Here is a 23,458-nt window from a genome sequence, read left to right on the forward strand (position 1 = left end):
TCGCGCATGAGAGGAGGCCTGTGCCCAGCAGTGGGACGTATATTGGCTCAAATTATTTTATTATTATTATTATTTTCACACTATTTAATACCTAAAATAAAAGGATTAAAAAATAAACTACATATGTAGGTAAAGTCACGGACTTAAATTGTTGGGTCATTTAGGGTTAACTTTACATTTGACATTTCATACCGATACCCTTAACATTGACAACCAAACTAGATTGGACCTTAGATGGATTAACAATTAAAGTCTGTGACCGTACCTAGTGTTGAAATAAATTTATGTTGTCCTAATGCCTATCGAAATATGTAGTTCATTCTGTAATGGGTTGGGGCCATGGATATATGGCGGGTAAAAAATGTATGTCTCAGTAATTGCTTGCTTATTAATTAAACTATTATGATATGAGATACCAAAGTATAGCGTATTAAGCTAGCCGTATATTTACTTTCTTAGTACTGTAATCTTTATTAAAAACAGAAACTACAACATTTTTCTTGTCAGTAGTAAAACTGACAAGCAAAACTAGTTTTCCCGAACAGCGTATTAGAGCGTATTACGGTAATATTATTTTTACAAATGAATTTATTAATTGATTGGGTGATTAGAAAATGAGATTTAGAACTCTATTAGTAAGTCTAGTAGGTACATCTATTAGTAAGTCAAGGATAAACTGATAACGTAATCTCCACATCAAGGTCGTCATTATTTCGTAACATATTAAATTTGTTACGCAACTTACTTAATCCCTACTAATGTTATAAATGCGAAAGTAACTCTGTCTGTCGGTTACCTCTTCACGCTTAAAGAACTGAACTGATTTAGATCAAATTTGATATGCCCGTAGTTTGTAGCCCGGGGAAGGACAGGATAGTTTTTATCAATCATCAACATCGTCATTCCACACAGACGAAGTCGTGGGCAGAAGTTAGCTCCTAAATATACCGTTGTGATAAATGAATAACTCCCAAAACATAAATTATGGAATAAATATAATTACTTACCCCCTTTACGCCGCGCACTCGGGTTAAAAGGTTAAAATTACCTATAGGATACTACACTGGAACTGGATACTACATACCAATACCGTCGTCGAATAATAAACAACAAATAATAAATAAATCCTTATTGGTGAAACGTTTTAGAAAACGAATCAAGCTTCAAAATATAGCTTCTAAACATCTTCTAAAGCATTTTGACGTATACGTTTTTATTTATTTGTCAATCGTAAACATAACGTAAAAGAGATACTTTTATATGTTTTTACACAGTTTTTAGTATATACCAAATGTTTTGTTGATACCTAATAGAGAAAAATCTAAACGCGGTCTTGAACTAGTATAAATTATAATCGTAAGGCAACCATTACAAATTAAAGAAAAATGTCAAGTGTTGCGCCGCCGCCGCCGGGGCCTCAGCAATCGGTTGGTATTATTTATTACCAAGTATTACTTATCGAGTAGGAACAGAAATACTATTCGCTGTCAAATATAGGTTTCCATTCTTCGTCTCATAATGGCACCTCCCATACAAATTAAATTGATTTTTATGATTTTTTTTTCGCTTTTATCCAATGGCGTGAGGCATCGTTGGATAGGTCTTTCAAAATGAATAAGGGTCTGGAACATCCACTTTTTGAATAAGTGAATTTTTTCGGAAATAATCGTTCCGAAAGAGAAAAAATAGGTTTTCATATTTTTTTGACTCATGGTTCAAAAGTAAGAGGGGGGGAAGGGTTCTTTCGGAGCTATTATGACCTATCCAACGATACCCCACACTATAGGGTTGAAGCAAAAAAAAAAATTACACCCCCATTTTACGTGTAGGGGAAGTATCCTAAAAAATCATTTGATTTTATATTATTGTACGACTTTGTCGGATTTATTGATTTATATGTATATATCCATGCCAAATTGCAGCTTTCTAGGATCACGGAGCAAAGCCTCGGACAGACAGACAGACAGACGGACATGGCGAAACTATAAGAGTTCCTAGTTGGCTACGGAACCCTAAGAACCGAGGTATAGTTAGGTCGAGGTAGGTAGTGAGGTCTAGAGTGCAGAAGTATGGAAAGAATTGTCATTACATTTTATTGCAGGACTGTTTGTTTCACAATCAATACCTACATTAAAATAAAAGTAAATAAATAATGCTTGGTATATGTACGTTTAAATATCATAAATATTTTTGTCTGTGACAGTATTATTGTACGTTTAAATATCATAAATATTTTTGTCTGTGACAGTATTATGTCCATATCACTAAATAGTATAAAACAAAGTCGGTTCCCGCTGTATGTCTGTCTGTCTGTCTGTATGTATCAGTGGCGTAACTAGGGGGGTGCTGGGGGGGGGGCACGTGCCCCGGGCGCCGTCCAAGGGGGGGCGCCAAAATGGGCCAAATACCTCCCATTGAAAATGGACCAGCCAAAATGTAGGAAACAGTCATATTTTTTTTTTCGCGACTTAGGGGTTGGTCTCAAAGTAAAAATTGGTCAGTATAATCCCACAACCTACCTGCCAACGGAAATGCAGTTATTTTTTAGCCACCCTGTATACAGGGTGGTCCAAACCTTGACGTGAAAAAAATTTTTTTAGAATCCTAGCTCGTCGTTGGTTATCAGAATATACCCCATGTATGTTAGCCGATTTTTAGTAGTTTTCGAGTTTAACTTTTAACTTTTGTTAAGAAATTCCGGGGTGAAGCTTTGCGTTGCTTTTATGCCTTCTAATGATTGTTCGTGGTATTTGCACTGATAACATGAAATAGCGATGGGGAAGTGACCCCATAAAATAATAGTAGAAATAACAAAAGAGGATTTTTGTAATGAATTACTAATTTGGAAGCTTTCCACCTCAGTTCCTTTGTCCGGCGACTCTGACAAATTATGACAATTAAGTATCAGTTTTTTGACCTTTTAAAAAAATGTAGGGACTAGCAGTTTCTAAAATAACCAAAAGTCTTTGAAATCGCTTGTATTTTTTATTTATTTAGGTAAGGGCAACATCTAAGTTTGACATGCTTGAACGTAAAAGTTTGTCTTTTTTTCAACTCAGCCAAGTGAGGATGCTGTTTTTTTTTAGCAACTGCGCCGTTTGTGAAGGATTATGTTACGAAAAGAAATATTCAAAAAAGTTCAATAGTTTTTTTTAATAAATAATTGCTTCACCCCGGAATTTCTCAACAAAAGTTGAAAGTAATAACAATAAAAATCATAATTCGAAAACTACGAAAAGTCGGCTAACATACATATTCTGATAGCCCACAGCATGAGGAATCTAAAAAAAAATTTTGGACGCCAAGGTTTGGACCAACCTGTATAACACATGCCGTGCCAACATCTCGTTCTGTGATACTAGAATGCCGTGAAAAACCTGTGTCAGGTATTGAGGTATCCAGAGTTTCGGTGTGGGATCGGGAGAATTTAGTCCAATTCAATCCCACCAAGGCTCAATTTTGCGCGTTTACCGCTAAGAAAACCTCATTTTTCAAGGCACAACCCATCCTATGTCAGGGAGTATTGGGAGCCTCGGTGTTGACATCTCCATCAGTGACATCCAATAATTTCGTAGCCACCTTGCTGGGTAGGCTGCGCTCGTATCCAAAAAACTCGGTGTGCTCAATAAAGGGAGGCGATACTTTACTCTGGGGCAGACAGATCCATAGGCGTACCCACGGTGGGGCAAGGTGGGGCAGTTGTCCCACCCTGGTCTCTGACCATAAGCTAAGAATCTCTGTTTCAACCGTACTCTGTTACAACGTCCCCAGCCTCCCCTACTTCTGCCCCACCCCTTAAAAAATGCTGCGTACGACCATGGACAGATCCCATATAAAGATTACTGCTGTCACCTTTGGGCAGGAGCACCTAGATGCCACCTTGGTCCCTTCAAATCAGTCCAAAGGCGCGCTATGAATAGTCTACGATCCCAAACTTACAAGCGATATTGAATCTTCAAGTCTAAGGAGATCTCCAAAAAGAAGTGTATAAGTTTTAAAATGGTCGGCAACGTGCATTACCCGCCCCTGGAGTGTAGACGTCCATAGGATGCGGTGACCGCTTACCATCAGGTGAGTCGTAAGCTTGTTAGCCACGGATGGACTAAAAAAACACTTATTTGTCTAAATCAAAAGTAAACTTTAATAAGTAAAAAGTAACCCTTTCGTTAGTTCATTTCGTTTGGGGGGGGGGGGGGCGCAAATTTGGTGCCTGCCCCGGGCGCCATATCCTCTAGCTACGCCACTGGTATGTATGCTTAGATCTTTAAAACTACGCAACGTATTTTGATGTTTTTTTTTAATAGATAGAGTGATTCAAGATGAAGGTTTATGTATAATTTGTTAACCCGTGCGAAGCCGGGGCGGGTCGCTAGTACGCGAATATATATTAGTATTTATGACGAACAAAACTAGCGACACAACTAATTAAGTTACAGCATAAACAAGTAATTTTTAGCAGTTTTATTCTAATAACGTACGTCACGTTTAAATAGGAGATGCTGATCCTGCCACTATGACGTGATTTATTTATATTTCAAATTAATATAGCTAAACTGCAGAATTACGAGTATCTGTATAAATATAAAATACGATAGGTAGTCATCTTTCGCCAATCAAGTTTCCATGGTTTATTTTGTTGTCATAGCTTTTTAATTCTTATTCTTTTTTAAGGTAAATAAATGAAAAATTAGAGCGTTTTATTTAATATAGGTCTTTGTCATAAAATACTACCTGGTATCTACTTATATTCATAACAGCAGAGTTCTTAACGAAAACCTAAAGTCTATTTTTTTATTCGGTAGACTGAAATGACAGTTAATAGTATGAACATGAAATGTCATTTCGTACTATTAACTGTCATTTCAGTCTACCGAATAAAAAAATAGACTTTAAGATTCTGTAGTAGATTTAAATTGTTTTAAAAAAGATTGTATTTATTACTCTTAACAGTTTCAGGGCCCTGCGGTAATAAATATTAAGGCTAAAATAATATTTTAGAGGAGTTTGAGAAACTTGTTCTAATATATGTAATTTGCGGATCGTTAGGGCATGTGCCCATTAGGACAAACCAGTTAGGGCAAGTGACTTTAGGACAAACGTTGTTAGGAATTCAGAATGACACCCTAATTTACTGGTATCTAGAGTTTCAACCATTCATTGCTATTATCATAAAAGTTATTAAAAGTTGATGTTCTTACCTACTAAGGTTATCTTTTTTAAGGATCTTTCTTCGGCATGCAGTCGAATGTTTACTTGTTACTGCAGTGCAGTGAGAAAGATCACGACCACGACGTATGACCTACGTTTTTGCCGTTACCTTAAGTGGAAGTGGGCGACCGCACGCGGCTGTTTCTCCTCTCCATACAAACTTAGTCCCTATTTTCCTCTCTGGGTATTAACTAAAGTGGGTCAACAGATTACTGTGTTATCGTCTTTCCTGTAGACATACACAAGAGTTAAGGGCTATAAAGGTTAATTTTCTTATTTAACCCTTATCCACGTGAAAAGGTCCTCCTTTTATTTAGAGAACTATGATAAAATCATTACTTACATGCCCACAAGCTGTTAACTATTGCCCACAGGAGAGAAAAATGTACAGTTAGCGCTAACACACTAGTTTTCTCTCCTGTGGGCAATAGTTAACAGCTTGTGGGCATGTAAGTAATGATTTTATCATAGTTCTCTAAATAAAAGGAGGACCTTTTCACGTGGATAAGGGTTAAATAAGAAAATTAACCTTTATAGCCCTTAACTCTTGTGTATGTCTACAGGAAAGACGATAACACAGTAATCTGTTTGACCCAAGTATTTTACTCAATTTGATGAGGTTCCGCAGCTTTTTTATTTCTTTTTTTTAAATCTTACTACTAAGCTGTGTTTGTATGGAGAAACGGTCGCCTACTATATTATTAAAAGAGTAGTAAAACCAGGTTCACGTAAGACGGCGTAGTTCGCTACAGCGGAGTTCGTCGACGTGGAAGTCGGTGCCGTGCGAGGAGGGAATGGGCGTCCGCCAGAACCCCTGGACACCCACCAAGCGCCGCGGCCCCATCGCGGCCGAGTCCGCCAGCCCCGGCCCAGCTGTGGTCTCTTTACCTTCTCTCATTGGTAATCGACATGGTTTCAAGTAGATATACAGGGTGGCGCATTTAGATCGGTCAGTATGGGAAAATCTGAAACTATAAGACATACGACGATCTCTTCTTAGGAACCATGTCATCGATTTTAGTAACAAGAAAAACTGCATTCATACATTTAAATTTTTTTTATGTAAAATGTATTGAAAAAAATGGTGGCCATTTCGAAAACATACTAAAATAAATTAAAGGATATGAAAACAATGCATTTTATTCATTTCAGACATCATGTTTCATAGTAACATTTACTGCTTAAGACCTACACAATCGATATCTAAAATAGAAATAATTTTAGATTTTTTCTTTTCAAAACGTCCGGGTTCGATTCCTGAGCTGAGTACACATTTTTTTTAATGTATGAATGCAGTTTTTCTTGTTACTAAAATCGATGACATGGTTCCTAAGAAGAGATCGTCGTATGTCTTATAGTTTCAGATTTTCCCATACTGACCGATCTGAATGCGCCACCCTGTATACTCTTTATGTTGCACTTCGTTAGAAGATAGTTATGTAGAGCTTGGTTTTAGTTGAGCACACAGTTTTTTTAATTGGAACAAATTAAGGTGGTATTTTTTTTCGCTTGTACTCGATCAACCAAAACATGTAATCTAATCAACCTAATAATTTAATATGTAGGTACATTCTCGAGCAGCATCCGTTTAAAAAATATTTTATTACTTCATTTAATAGTGTAGGTAAATAATTTCATATTTATTTTAATAGTAACGGAAACTTCGTTGTTGTTTTGCATAGGTTCTGTAGAATTACTTTACATAACCAAGGTATGTTTAGTAGCACTCCAATTTTTTTAGCTGGGTATATCGAGCAAATTCATACGCATAATGTTCCCATTTAAGTTTATTAAATTTATTCATAACTTTTTTACTTCCGTATAATTATTTACCAACAGGTTTAGTACCTATATCTAATTATCTACCACAAAATAAGCACAGTAAGTAGGTACTTTATTGAACTTCGTATGATTAGTAGTTCGCCTCACACGCTTTCAATTATTGAAAAACTTGGTCGTTTGTGTCCAAGCATTACGTTTATGGTCATTTCTTTTGTGTACACGCCAGTTTCGGCACAGTATTGTCCGCGTCCGCGGGCCCGCGCCGCTGACATCACCCGCGGAGGCTGTCCGGATTATTGTGTACAGTAAACACTGGCCTCGCACTCGCACATATCGAAAACAACGTAAACGTGACATCATCGCGAAGCCGATGTTGTTCGACCAACTTCACGCGTCTTTCCTTTCGAAATATAAAAAAAACTGACCTTAGCGGCGATCATTTATCAATCAGCATAACACTGCGTTATTTTATTTATAAAACGAGTTAGTGGTGGAAGATGACGTTGTATGGTATAATCAGTTTTTAATATGAATATTACTAATTTTGTAAAACATGCCATACGACTAAATAAATAAGTATTTAATATATGTAGTTCGTTCGGTAGTTGGGACCTAATTGGTGCTATTAGGAGCGAGCGTGGGCGAAAAACATTGACCCTGATCAAGGTGATACAATTAATCATCCTCTAATATTTGATGATATTCTAAATTGAGCGTGTTCGAGTTGTATCGTTTTATGTTATTAAACGCTAATAATTTTACTGTTATTGCGCTTCGCATTATGTTTACCGCAAATATTTTTAATAAACACTTATGGTTAAGCATTTCATAAATTTCTTTACTTGTTTAAATTCTTACCACTTACCGAATATTATGTCATTTCAGGTAAGCCGCCTCCGGAATCCCGAAAGGCGCGAGCGCCGGCATTCACCTTTGGCCATAAGCTAGATCCTCCGGGTTTCAGCTCCAAGGCAGGCCCCGGCCCGGCCTCTTACAACACAGAAGGCATGACCGCCAAAGGTCCGTAATCTATTTATTATATAAATAAGGTGATCGTAGACGCTCAACAGCTACTTATGGTTCGAAGACTATTTCGCTCAAGTTCAAGTACTTCAAATGACTCACATGCAAAAAAGTATTGAAGCAAATATGTCTATGTAGCGAGTATCCCTCGTGTCCCTTGCGTGACGTTTAAGGTGTCTTGAATGCTACATTATTAATTAGCACCTTCTTATTTTATACATACATGCAGTAAACTGACAGCGACGGCTCTCGCGGATGAGATGCGCAACGTAATTAACGAGGCACGCTTTTCTTGTTTTTAACACGTTTTTATTAGGTCGACCTGTATGTAACTATGTAATGGAATGTTGCAAGTTAAATTTGATCCACTTCCCGGTTTCAGATTGAGCTGAAATTTAGCATAGTTCACATGTAAGTCGGGTGACAATGCAATATTATGGTACCATCGAGCTGATCTGTTGATGGAGACAGGAGGTGGCCATAGGAATTCTGTGATGAAACAACGCAACCTAATTGTGTTAGGGGTTTTTAGAATTGTCTCGATGTATTAGTTGTGTGTCGTAAGAAAAGTACAGTCAGCGATAAAAGATGTACCAAAAATGAAATTTTTGACAAAAACTTATTTAATCATTATATTCCTATAATTATATTGACTAATGTACCAACATCCACCAAGCAACTGGCCTGGTCTCTGTTTCACCATTGCATGGTGACAAACTGACAAATAACTTACATAGCTAAAGTCTATTTTTTTATTCGGTAGACTGAAATGACAGTTAATAGTATGAACATGAAATGTCATTTCATACTATTAACTGTCATTTCAGTCTACCGAATAAAAAAATAGACTTTAGTACGAACTATTCTTGAAATGAATTTCAGTGTAAACTGTCAGCGAAGTAAAGTTAATTGGCACCTGGATGCCTAGCCAAGATGACTATCGCTTGCAGAAAACCTTACCTACTTAGACGTTATCATGAATATCAAAAATGACACGAATCTCTTATGACAACGTTTTTTATAAATCTAATTGGACTTTACTCGGCTATGAAGGCAATCAATCACGTTCAATGATACAATTGTCATTGAGTAGAGGGCGACCTGTGCGAAGTATGGATATCATTTGTTTCATGCAGTCAAATACCTCGTGGCGCAACACTACTTACTAACTATAGTCTCTGAACAGCGTCATGACTATAAAAGCCCTGGCTAATAATTACCATACACTGAAATGACTGCTGGAAACTGACAGCTTATTTTAATGTGCTGACCGACTTGAGCGTTTGCAGTTTTATTTAAGCAGATCGATTCGGAAAATTGATCGACGAACGCTTGTACATTCTTCTGTTCGCGAGAATGCTCATTACAAGAGAATGCTCAAGTCTATCAGCACCTTTAGAGCCAAAATTGTTACCATAGAAAGAATCGCTCGTGACACGAGTCACGACTCGTTAGTCAGAGTATAGTTGACACAACAGTGAGCAGCGGTGGCCACGGTAGCCACACCCGTCGGGATTGTCAACGAACCACTGAGGTGTGAACGAATTCCAAACTGACGGCTGTTGATATATTGAGCAATCATCTTATAGCGTTACCGACATGTTTAGTGCATTCTTGTACCATATAACATAAACAGCTCCGACCTTGCATTATCTAATATCTTTAAACGAGCAATTCTTGTTTATTTATTTATTTATTTATTTATATATATATATATATATTTCGGGGATCTCGGAAACGGCTCTAACGATTTCGATGAAATTTGGTATATAGGGGTTTTCGGGGGCGAAAAATCGATCTAGCTAGGTTTTATCTCTGGGAAAACGCGCATTTCCGAGTTATTATATGTTTTCCGAGCGAAGCTCGGTCACCCAGATATTTAATATTTATTAGTCATATGCGCCGTGTCAATTTACCAGGAGTTGAAAAAAGGGACACAATGTACAGCAGCAGCAATACTAGCGTATGGAACAATGCACCAAAAGTTTCTACAATCCGGGAATTCTTTTCCAAATGGGACTTATCTTTACAGTCCTCGTTCTAAAGTATCTGCTGCCACGTATGTACACTCATATTATTATACATACATACATATAGGGGTTTATATCTTTTTGTTAAGCTATTAGAGAATGGTAGCGACGCATTACTTTTAACGCGTAGTTGGATCCATTACTTTTGATTTTGACTTCAGTATCCCAAGATTTTGCATCGTGACTTGTAGAGGCGGCAGACAGCGTTCGCTTTTTCAGCTCGCAAATCCTCGGAGATCTTGTTCATCTTTATGAACACTTTTTTGCCTTCAATTCTACTGGTTCTCACGTTCTATATGTAGAAGTAATATTGACTAACGTGGGTTGACAATTATTTAGTAATTGTCCAGTTAACGTCGCGAGATAATAATCTTACGATTACATTTAAGATGCTGGTCTAGAAGCAATTACACCGTCTGGCACCCACAGACGTTTCCTCGCCCGTGCAACCGCTATGGCGATTTTAAACTTAATTTTATGTGTTTCAATAAGTAGGTATGCAATCCGACAATGCCCGTCACTGTAACAACATATTAGTATCTCTATTGTGCTACATTGTTTGAACGGGTCTCTATTGTTTCCCAAATAGTTGTAAGCCATAATGTATTGTTTGCCCGCATTTTCGTTAGTCATAATTCATTTGGTTCAGAAACGCGTCACTTTTCATGATTGCCATAAAACAAACCTAACCTAACCTAACCTATCTATAGGATAACCTAACGAAAATCCTGAAATGTTAACGGTTTCAGTTTTATGACTAATGATAATATGACAAACAATACATTATGACTTAAAACTTTATGGGACACAACGGGACCCCTGTTTGAACTTAGTATTGTCACGCTACAGAAATAGCAATGTATCATCATAAAATTCGTGAAAGATGTAACAAAGCGGATGAATTGTTCAAAATTATCTCTTATTTTCTTAATAGGTACTGAAAGTGGTGTTCCATTTACCAATTCTTTATACTTCGCCCCACATGCTTTTAAAAATAACTCATCTGCCATATATCACGTTATATTATACAAGTATATTTTGTCATAATTTAACACATATTATATATGGCCAATTTAATAACATGTAACAGAATTTCACAAGCTTATTTATGAATTTCGCGTTAATTTGTGATTCATTCTGCGACACACATCCACCCCGCGAATGTAGGTCACGACTGCAGTCTTATTAGCATAAAACGACATCTTCTGCAGTGTTTACATTCGTCCCTTTGAATTAATTTAGGTAACGACCTTGCGCCCCAACGGCGTTATGCCGCGCCGCGCCGCCGCCGGCATTTCCGCAGTTATTGAGATGATTATGGTTTACATGCGAAAAGTGTATTACCTACCTATTTTTATTTTATAGCTGACTTTAACGCAACGTAAGACGTTAATAATTATGTTTTTCATAATGACATCTAAGCCGAAACATAATGTAAAATGTGCGAAGTTTGTGAACAAATATCACAAGAGCATCGAGTGTTTAAAAAAGCCATTGTTGTTGCGACCGATGATCACATCGCAACACAGTTGTGTCAAAGAATGATGACATAAAATATTTCTCTGCGGTTTGATAATAAATACATACCTATTACTCATTTTAAAACTCGGTTACTTAAACCTTTATTAGGCGTATAATATAGACCTTCGAGTTTCAAACGACACTTATTTATTATTACTAGAAGCACCTAGGTTGGTAATCCTAATAACGCGGGGGCTCCACAATTGGTATTCATTGAGTCAATATTCAGGTTTGGTTTCAATTGATATCTCTATTTGCGTTGAATAGAACATAAACCTGCTGTTTTATGTTTCATTTCATACGCTTGTAATTAATTATTCATGGTAACTGAACTTACAAAATCCTATTAGGCACCTGAATGATATGATACTCATGATCGTTGACAAGTGGTTATATCCCGTTTTACTTTACAAGTCAAGCACGACCATAACCTGTGATACCTATGTAGTTGTCGTCACTTTCAAAAAGAAATTGAGGCCGCTTCGTTAAAGGCAATCATCATTATAATATTATTGACTATTCTTGGAGATTAAAAGGTCGCTTTCGTGATCATTGGAACGATGTCGCCAAATAAGTCCGTATGAACGAAGGTGATCGGCGCTGAGTCAGAGGCTGCGTAGGCGCGGATACAGCCTTAGCTCGATTCGATTCATTCGGGATTTGCGATGCGGTCTCAGTCGGTCGCGCCGCCTCAATAACAAGCCGTGCTCTCAGTCTGCACCGGTGTCGTGTCTAACCCGATTACACAGAGGGGGAGATTATTCGTGTGAGTGTTAGTGTACTAGTTTACTGCTTCTGTTGACAAATTGCTTGCTTTGATAGAATTTGAACATCCGATTTTGCTAATGCTAACCTAACGTCGCAGGTGGAGTTGGATTTGTTTTTTAAACATGTTGTTAAGAATTGATTACGTGTTTTTGTTGAATATCGCGTAAATAGAGAGTTAGTAGGTCAAAAATAACCAGTTTTTGTCAAAAATGTTTTATAAGTTATTCAGTTCAGCTATAAATAGAGGTATAGGCATTGTTTTAACTTTTCTTCCCGACGTGCTAGGCCGATGCTCTTGACTTCACTTGATGCAACAATATGTTAAATCACTTTATTTTACAAAAACAGGTTCACATGAAATTCACATAGTTTTAGGTACAAAGGCGAACTTATCCCTATAAGGGATCTCTTCCAGCTAACCCCATGCACATAGCACATGTAGCATAAGGACCCTTCTCTGTTGGAAAACCACAAAAAATATTTTGTTATTTTAGTACATATTGCTGTAGTTAAATACAACAGACGAGACGTCCAGTCTATTGTAGTTAGAAGCAATTGATTGACAATTGATCAACGAACTGCCTACGCCGCGTGGGTGCGCATGATTCCTAAATCTCACTAAACTAAGGGTCACTTGCGCCATCCAGGGTTAGCCACTAACTCGGGGTTAACCGGGTAAACCCGGAGTTACCAATACAATTTAACCCTGTGTTAACGGTTAACTCCGAGTTAGTGGCTAACCCTGGATGGTGCAAGTGGCCCTAAGGCAATAACGAATTCTTTCACATAGTCTTGGTAAGTTAGGTTAGGACATTATTTTTCTTAATAACTTAATCTGATATACGGGACTGTAATAACGTTACATAGACCTAAACAATGGTGTAAGTTAAATAAGATCGGCATAAAGTAAGCATACGTTTAATTAAATTTTGTTTCTAATGTGTATGATTGTCTCCCTGGCGTTTTTGTACATCTACTTTATCTTGAGTGCGAGAGAACGCGTATGAAGATTTTTGCTTCAATACTTTTTAAGCAAAGGTTACACATTCCACCTCTTCTAATAATACAACGGCCGTCAGGTTGTACGTAAAGTTCTGTGTTTGTACTGGAGTGGACGTCAGGTCGGTCGGTGGGTCCTGCGGCGTCGCTGCACGGGCGCTGGCCGCCGCCGCGCGTGCCGCCGACGCCAGCACCCTGCGACTACGAACCGCAGCGCGCCGCGCGCGCCGTGCTCGACCACGCGCCAGCCTTCTCCATCGGTCTGCGTGTGAGCATGCCGCAAGCACAGTCGAAGACGCCAGGTCTATCGAAAGATTTTGAAGTTTGATAACACATTTGAACATTAGCTCGATTGTTGTGTTGTAAATAGTTTCACATTTTTACGTTCAACTAGTAGTTGTGTTATGATTTTTGTTGTTTCATAGATTGCTTTGAATAAATGTGTTCATAAAACGTAAGATATGAAGACGATCATTAGCGTGCGTTTTTGTTTGCCGTTGCCGTAGTACAGTTATTTGTAATGTAGATTGTAGGAAATAATAATCGGATGCATTTAGAATGCTTTCAGACAAGCTTTTTATATAAATTTAAAATATTTTTTTTTAAATAAGCTCGTATGCCATAAATGAGTATGACTTGTCGCTGGTTGTAGCGAACATACTAGAGTTAAATACACCAAGAAAAGTCAGCAACGACTTTGATAGCCCACGCAGTGCAAGTGTTATTATGAACGTCAACATTTTATGCGTGTGCTATCAAAATCGTTGAAGACTAATCTTGGTCTAACTCTAAACGGGAGTTGCCAATTGGTTCCCGTCCTGCAAGTCCTGCAACCATAAGTAGCTCACTAGGTAGGTAGTCACACCTATTGAATGAAACAGTTCATCCATAACCATATACATTATACAACCTTTTATGCACGGTTAAACAGGAGGAATTCAATTTCAGTAGATAAAGTACTTATAATGAGTAGTAGCTTGAGTAAAGTTGTATTTGTATGATTTTATATTAAATTTAAGCACATGAGGAGTATTCCACCAAATCGCGTAGGGATTTATTTTAACGTACCTATATAACATTTATTACCCCCAAAGGTAAACCCATAATGGGCTTCTTCTCTAAATATTCGGAATTAAAATAAGTAGCGTTATGTAAGCGACAATCTGAAGGAGTAGGTACTCTTTAGCTAAGGTCAATGTGGATAAGATCGTGCATCTTTTTGGGAAGACCGTACATCTTTATGGGAAGACCGTACATCTTTATGGGAAGACTGTACATCTTTATGGGAAGACCGTACATCTTTATGGGAAGGCCGTACATCTTTATGGGAAGACTGTACATCTTTATGGGAAGACCGTACATCTTTATGGGAAGGCCGTACATCTTTATGGGAAGACCGTACATCTTTATGGGAAGGCCGTACATCTTTATGGGAAGACCGTACATCGTTATGGGAAGGCCGACCATCTTTATGGGAAGGCCGTACATCTTTATGGAAAGACCGTACATCTTTATGGGAAGGCCGTACATCTTTATGGGAAGACCGTTTGCAAACTCTTTCGTCACTTTTAACTCTTGCGTTTAATACACATACTTAGCTTACAGAAGGTCGGTAGAGCAGAAAGAATGAAGCCATTTCGTTCTGACTGTGTCTGAGTTACAAATACAGTTCTTGCCAGGTCTTCCTAGCAATACATTTTACATATTCTCCACCTTGACCTCTTGTCTTGTTCTTGTTCTTGGTTTTTAGTCAAAACAAAAGTTGATGGAATATTAACGTTTACATCCCTATTATAATTATGATTTAACGAGCCCTTCGTGCACAATGTTGCGTGCCTTTATTTTGACGTGATATGAATGATATGATATGCGTAGACTGAGCGAAAGGTGAAAATTGGTAGTTGACGTAATTGTCTTGTTTGGCGATTATATGTATGTAGGTAATATATATAAATGGTTTATTAAAAGAAAAAAGATAAAATTACATAACTAGTTCAGTGGTCCCATACTAGGCTAAGCCTGTGTCGTGGTGACCGCTCTACAGAATTACTACAAATAATATATAAACTTTTGGGGTATCCTCTAAAATTTGACTTTACTTTGTATGAGATAAAGTCTAATTTTAGAGGATACCCCAAAAGTTTATGTTTGTATTGCTTCAATGTTCGTTAGTTGTTTTATAAAAGAAATAATTTAATGCCTAGAACTCCAAAAATAATTATGACATTCACGCAGAATTCTACACATAAACATATAAAAAACCGTACTTACCCAAATTAAACTAGTAGGGTAAAAAAGCCAGTGTTGAAAACATCGATGTGACTAGAGTACCTGTGATGGAAAGGAACTTTATTCTTAATTAATAAATCACTCGATTGTAAATAATTTGATTGATGTAAATAAATGTACACTCGGCAAAACTATTACCTCAGCACTTCTGCATTTATATATCTACCTAATAATTATGCTGACTTAACCTTATTTTCTTAAAATCTTCGGATACATAACTGACGCCTTCGCCGACGCCATTTAAAATAAATATCCCTTTATTTATATAAATAACCAATCGTTTTTTTAAATTCCAGCACCAAACATCTACTCAATGCCGCCCGTCCTCGGCGAGGCGAAAGAAGGCAGCAAGCAAGCAGCGCCAGCGTTCAGCATCTGTGGCCGCCCGAAGGACGTCGAGTCCAAGACGCCCATGCCTGGCCCGGGCACCTACACCACAGAGAAGTCAGTGAACGTGCTCACCAAGCGACCGCCCGCTTACACCATGGCTCCTCGACGAGAGCTCAGGCATCCGTCTGAGGCCATACCCGGCCCTGGTGTCTATTGTCCTGAAAAGGTACTCGTAACAGATTCACTGATTAAAATCATGTCATTGGTCATACGCGATCATAATGTACTAACTGTATTAACAGCTGTATACCTAAGTCGCGCAACATGCCTACTATCTGTTATAATATAACACGTTTTCTGTTCACGTCCAATCACACGGTGATGGTCTGATAACTAAATAAAATGTGTATAAGAGAAGGGACTCAAGTACTTTTAATCTAAATATGATGAATGAAGTCCTGTTGACATTACGAACGTGTTAAGAGAGGTCTATGATATTGTAATGTGGTAACTCTTTCTGATATAACTTATTCTGTTATAATTTTGCATGGATAAAATAACAATTTTCATATGCGTATTAACAGAAGTAACATACCTACCTACCTGTTTTGCTCAAGTGATAAATACCTACTGTGCTTTAAACTGCGTTCTTCAGAGCAATATCAGTCTTGAAAACATATCGTCCAGAATGATTTAAAAATTTTTTACTGATTTGATTTGCAAGTACTCAATTTCTTAGAAATAATGAAAAAGTGTAAAAATTTCGATAGTTCAGTTGGTAGAGCGCCGGGCTGGCATTCCGGAGTCGCGAGTTCAAATCGAATCAAATCTCGCCCGAGACAGTAGTTTCCACTTTTCCTTCATTTCAACGTCCTGTTGTTTGCAGGCGTTTCTGTTTGATTAAAAAAAAAAACAATTGTTTTACGATTGCTCTGCGAGAATGTAGTTTCAGCATGTAGCTTCGTCACTAACCATCTATCACTGGGCTGGGTACAGGTGTGCGTGAATCTTCCCTGGGCTCCGGCGCACACGTTCGGCATTCGGCACTCGCAGTACATGGGCCAGGCGGCCTACTACCCCGCTCCTGAAGAGATCTCCGTCATTTAACTCTGTCCGTAACTTGCTTGACTTCATCATTTCATTTATCTCATTCGTGATTGTTTTAAGTTAGCTTTTGCTTCCTTTGTAATGCTTGATTTTGGAACTTGTACCTTTTATTTATTTTTATTATAAATTATCTTTGCTGAAACTGATATGTACTATTTAGTAAATGTTTACTTTAGCACTAATTTATCAAGAACAATTAAAGTAAATTTAAGTATGATACCGTCGTGGAAGAGTTATTTACTTACAAGTCTGAATCCATGATGAATATTCTGAACATTATTAAAGGTACAGTTGTTTCCTATTTTGTAACATTGACACCTTTTGTTTTAGTTACAAATAGTATACACACCACAACAGTATCTAGGATTAGACCAAGAAAAGTCAGCAACGATTTTGATAGCATATACACAGTGCAAGTGTTATTTATTCGTCATTATTTCATAGAAGTTTGACGTTTAAAATAGGTAACACTTGCACTGCGTGTGCTAACAAAATCATTGCAGACTTATCTGGGTCTAACTCTAGCATAGCATAAAACCTGATCTAGCAATTTATTTTGTATAAAAAAAATTGAATGTATAAAGTACTGTAACTGTATCAATTTTATACCTATATGTCATGTTTCAGTTACCATATTTATGGTTTCAGGATTCTACACAGCAACAATCAAAAACATATAAGCATACCTTTTCGAGCAGATGTAAGATAAAAAATGGTGATCAAGTTCCTGCTCCTAATGCGTACTCGCCAGAAAAAGCCGACAGACTGTTACGAGCAAAATCACCTGCCTTCTCCTTTAGGACCAAAACTGAGGTCACTATCTCAAGTGACGCACCGGCGCCCAATGTATATTCTCCTGAAAAAGCTCTTAATTCACTTAAGAGTGGACCAAAATATACATTAGCAGGAAAAGGTGTTGCAGAAAAGCACGATTCAACCCCAGCCCCCAATACATATAACCCTCAAAAAGCTGACAGAATCATGCACGAAAGTTCTCCTTCTTACACTATGCGTTCTAAAGACGTTGTAGATAAAATTGAACAAACACCAGCACCTAATGTTTATGCCCCAGAAAATTCTATGCATATGCTCAATGGAGGACCTAAATATACCATATCCGGCAAAGGGCCTAATGCAAAACTTCCCGAGACACCTGCTCCTAACTCCTACACTCCAGAAAAGGCAGATAAAGTGTTACATGAGAGCTCACCTGCTTATTCGTTTAGGATAAAAGAAGAAACGGTTATCCGCAGTGAATCTCCTGCTCCTAATGTTTATGCCCCAGAGAAGTCGATGCAGATGTTAAATGGAACTCCTAAATATACCATAAGTGGGAAAGGCCCAGAAAGAAAAATCGAAAACACTCCAGGCCCAACAGCTTACTGTCCGGATAAAGCAGATAAATTGCTTCATGACTCATCTCCTGCATTTACATTCAGAGCGAAAGATCAGGTGCGAATAACCGATGATGTTCCTGCACCAAATGCTTATGCTCCTGAAAAATCAATGCATATGTTGGATGCATCTCCAAAGTATACTATTGCAGGGAAAGGGGCCTCTCCAAAACATGATAATATACCGGCGCCAAATACTTACAGCCTTGATAAAGCAGATAAGCTTCTCCACGACTCTTCGCCTGCTTATTCATTCAGACCGAAGCCTGTAATGGACCGACCCAGTGACACACCGGGACCCAATGTATATGATCCGCATTTATTGGACGGTGCACCTAAGTACAGCTTATATGGCAAGGGTCCTGATGGAAAATATCCGGAGACACCTGGTCCTAATGCATACAACCCTCACCTACCAGACGGAAATCCAAAATATACAATGGCAGGTAAAGGACATCCAGAGAAACCGTTTGATGGTCCTGCTCCTAATTCATATGATCCTCATTTACTTCCTAATACTCCTAAGTTCAGTTTGACTGGAAAGGGATCAGACGGGAAGCCATCAGACACGCCTGGTCCGAATTGCTACAACCCACATTTACCAAGTAATTCTCCAATGTATACTATATCCGGTAAGGGTCCGGACGGAAAAGTCTCAGATACGCCAGGCCCAAATAATTACAACCCTCATTTACCAAGTAATTCTCCAATGTATACTATATCCGGTAAGGGTCCGGATGGAAAAGTCTCAGATACGCCAGGCCCAAATAACTACAACCCACATTTACCAAGTCATTCTCCAATGTATACTATATCCGGTAAGGGTCCGGATGGAAAAGTTTCGGATACACCTGCCCCCAATAATTATGATCCACATTTACCGAGTAATTCTCCAAGGTATACAATATCCGGCAAGGGTCCGGATGGAAAAATTTCAAATACACCTGGTCCTAACGCATACGACCCTAACTTGCCACATAACTCTCCAAAGTTTACAATGTCCGGCAAAGGTCACGATACAAAGACTTCCGATGTGCCCGCTCCAAACGCGTACGACCCTAGAATCTTAAATGAAACGCCCAAATATACAATGGCTCCAAAAGGTAAACAAGGGAAAATTGACAACAATCCAGCCCCTAATTTTTACCACCCCGATAAAGGCAACAACTTAGTATTTGAAAGCTCACCCTCATACACCTTTAGAGACAAGCAACCCGTTCATTTACCAGACAATACTCCGTCGCCTAATTTCTACCACCCCGATAAATGCAACAACTTAGTATTTGGAAATTCACCATCATACACCTTTAGAGACAAGCAACCCCTTCATATACCAGAAAATACTCCGGCGCCTAATGCCTACGATCCGAGCAAATATCACTACATGTTGGATGGTGTGCCAAGGTATACATTTGGTACTAAAGGACCTGTAGAAAAACATGATGACGTTCCTGCTCCAAATGCCTATAATCCAGACAAAGCTGATAAAATATTGCACGAATCATCGCCATCCTACACATTTAGACCTAAAGTTGAGAATGGAAAAATTGTGGACACTCCTGGTCCTGCTGCATACAATCCTGAGAAAGCTGACAAGGTTTTACTTGATAATGCACCAAGATATTCCTTCCGCATTAAGACCAATCCGCATAAGACCGACAATGTTCCCGCTCCTAATGCGTATAATCCAGATAAGGCAACTAATTTGTTGAAACCTAGCGCTCCTCAGTATACCTTTAGGATTAAAACGGACGCCTTGAAAATTCCTGACACGCCAGGTAGGCATAATTTTTATTTGATTTAAGTTCTTTGCTTATTATTTTGTAATATATTAAAAATATTAAAGTTTATTAATATTGTTACAGCTCCGAATGTGTACACAATCCCGACCCCGGTGAAAACGCCGCTGTACACAATATCAGGCAGGCACAAGGAGCCAATAGATGAGCGTTTGAAGGTTCCTGCCCCCGGCGCTTATAGCCCGGAGAAAGCGACCAAATTTGTCCTGACCTACTCGCCCCAATACACCTTTGGAGTTAAGATTCAAACGTCCAAGTTCGCCGAAACTCCCGGTAGGCATTCTAAATCTATGAATTGTATTTTAAACTATCTGTTAAAGTTAGGTGTAGAAGCACAGAATAGACACGCCACTAAACGGAAATCGTTTTAGTGGCTATCTCTATGCGCACTACATGCCTGTATACGCATCAAGGTGTGTGTAGGTTCCTTAGAGCAGTCAGTTGAAAATATTTTGGCGTTATTATCTGCTGATATTGACAAGTACACAAAAATGACACTGGCAATGTGCAATTTCCATCATTGCGTTGCTTATCGAACTGATATTCTGGTTCCATTTAGGCCTGGGTGGTGGAATCGAAACCTATTCTATATGAAAATACTATTAGGTGTACTCTGTCGTCGATTTTATTTGTTATGTTTTGTTTCAGCACCCAACAGTTACCGAATACCGTCTGTACTAGACGCTCCCGTGTACACGATATCGGGCCGTCACAAGGTTCCGGTAGATGACAGAGTCCGTGTGCCCGCGCCTGGCACATATTCACCGGAAAAGGTACGAATCATTCAAAATAAATTATTTAGAACAAGCAAATAAAATAAATAACGTCTTACCTATGTTATGATAAATTCGTTCCTCGAATATAAATGTAGATGGTTCTGTACGGATCCGTAAGTATACTATGCGGTAACTCTGATGGTAGTCAAAAGTTGCAGTTACCAGTACCAGCGGCCAGCGCCATCTTCTTCAGCAAAAAAACTTTTGCGTTGAGTAAAAGTACCCATGAATATCATTAGGATCAAAAATACATCACTGTTAAAGTGTAGGTTAAAATAATATCAGGCGGTGGGCATTGCCATAATTCCATGTGGATGTCAATTTTATTGTAACAAAATATGTAGGTTCATTTTTAGGGTTCCGTACCCAAAGGGTAAAAAACGGGACCCTATTACTAAGACTTCGCTGTCCGTCCGTCCGTCCGTCTGTCACCAGGCTGTATCTCATGAACCGCGATAGCTAGACAGTTGAAATTTTCACAAATGATGTATCTCTGTTGCCGCTATAACAACAAATACTAAAAATAAAATAAAATAAATATTTAAGGGGGCTCCCATACAACAAACACGATTTTTTGCTCAATTTTTTGTTGATGGTGCGGAACCCTCAGTGCGCGAGTCCGACTCGCACTTGGCCGGTTTTTTTAGGTACTCTACTATTTACTGCTTATATTCATTTATATTACTTATTTTTTAGGTCCAGTTGAGCAGAACGCCACAAATAACCTTCGGAATAAAACATTCTCCATTACTGGGACAATTAAAACCAATAAAGTCGATTCGCGATACAAGCGACACACAGAATCTACAACAAGCTTCTAGAACCGTTGAAGTGAAAACTACAACTTTCCAGAATAATATTGTCACCGAAGATAACGATGTACAAAAAACAAGAAAGTTTATACAAAATGAATCGGATGTCAATTCGTCGCGAAACATAAACGAATCGCACGAAGTTAATACAAACATTCAACGAACACAAACCCCAGTAACTCAGATCAGAACAGAAAGTGACGTCAGGAGTTCTACAGTTACTCCAGATCCCGTTGTAGAAACTCTCACGCAGGAAATTGTATGGGTACCGGAAAAACCTATTCGTCGAAACTCTTACACCATTGACAAATCGGATGGATCTGGATTTTTGGAGCATTACCAGCAGAGTGACATCGTGCCGGTAGAAAATGGCGTGCGGAGAACTGCCACCAGCGGAGAGCGCGGAGCATCCTGCTCGCAGGAGACAAGCGAGGCCGTGATTAAGACAGATGGCTTCGAACAGACATTGCATAAGAATGTGCAGAATGAGAGTGCACATGAGAAAACTCAAACAGCTACCGAGGAGGTACGACAGGGTACAGAGGTGAAGCAGCTCGCCAACGGGGGCATCGCCAAAACCACTACCACCACAACCGTTAGGAAAGTGGGTACTGCTGCGAAAACGGCGAAAGCAACGACCACAGTCACACGCACTGCTACTGCAGTGACGTCGCGTGACGTCGGCGCTAAGTAAATCAACATACTACTAAATTGATACCTAGAAATCTAGATTGCTTCCTATTTTCTTATATGGAAAACCGATCGCTACTAAATTATTTAAATTCAACATTTATAAATTAACTTGATATTCGTTTGCTTCGTAAAAGTGCTCCTAAAGTTAAAACTAAGAATTTACTTACAACATCCCTTTATTGTGAAGTAAAATACCTACATGTAATTTTATCCAATTTTTCAAAATTGTGGTAGAAAGTACATTTCTTACTTGTTTAATGTTTAGCTTAAAAACAAGTTATCTTGTCTATTTTTACCTTAAACATAATGTCTTTAATTTATACTCACAAATTGTTACTAAAATTATAGATTTATTGAAAAATCTCAGATTTATTTATAATAAAGTTTGTAATAATTTTAACTATTTTATTTCCTTACTGCAACTGAGAATTGAAATATTTGGCAAACCCAGCATCCCTAAATTGTGAAAAATATTCAATGGAAAATTTTGGAACCTTCTCATATTTTTGTGTGGAGATTGAAACTTTCCGTTACCAAAATAGTGATTTTCATAAAATAGAGAATATTACACAAAACAGCCACTAGCACAGAGGGCCTACCGCTCGGCGGAGCACGAAAATCGAAATTATATTATCTACCTCAATAGCACTTTTGTCTCGCATGTTCGAGCGATACTTTAAGGGGCCCACTGATTAACAGTCCGCCGGACGGATACCGGATACTGGCCCGTCAGTTAGAACAAATTTTGGACAGTTCCGAACAACTGACAGGCCGATACTATCCGGCGGACTGTTAATCACTGGGCCCCTTTAGAGTGGCAGATAACGAAAGGTTGTTTCGCAGCAATCGCAGCAGGCCCTCTGTATACCGTCTGTAAACAAACCGTATTAATGCATCTTTATTCGTAATAAATTATCTGTGACAACT

At 38.4% G+C, this 23,458-nt stretch overlaps 1 protein-coding gene across 2 annotated transcripts; it reads left to right on the plus strand.

Moving 5' to 3' along the window:
- Positions 1-1,370: 1,370 nt before the first annotated feature.
- Positions 1,371-22,577, plus strand: LOC134662353 (adhesive plaque matrix protein-like). Of its 2 annotated transcripts, XM_063518551.1 has the most exons (9): positions 1,371-1,427; positions 5,931-6,108; positions 7,876-8,010; positions 13,454-13,633; positions 15,917-16,176; positions 17,706-20,229; positions 20,317-20,523; positions 20,899-21,023; positions 21,723-22,577. In XM_063518551.1, exons 1-9 carry the CDS (start codon positions 1,386-1,388, stop codon positions 22,530-22,532), a joined length of 4,461 nt encoding a protein of 1,486 aa, XP_063374621.1. In that variant the 5' UTR covers positions 1,371-1,385; the 3' UTR covers positions 22,533-22,577. The 2 variants fall into 2 exon arrangements, with proteins under 2 accessions (XP_063374621.1, XP_063374622.1); XM_063518552.1 differs by lacking the exon at positions 13,454-13,633.
- Positions 22,578-23,458: the final 881 nt, after the last annotated feature.

This window comes from Cydia amplana, chromosome 3 (genome assembly GCF_948474715.1).
Source record: "Cydia amplana chromosome 3, ilCydAmpl1.1, whole genome shotgun sequence".
NCBI classification, from domain to species: domain Eukaryota; kingdom Metazoa; phylum Arthropoda; class Insecta; order Lepidoptera; family Tortricidae; genus Cydia; species Cydia amplana.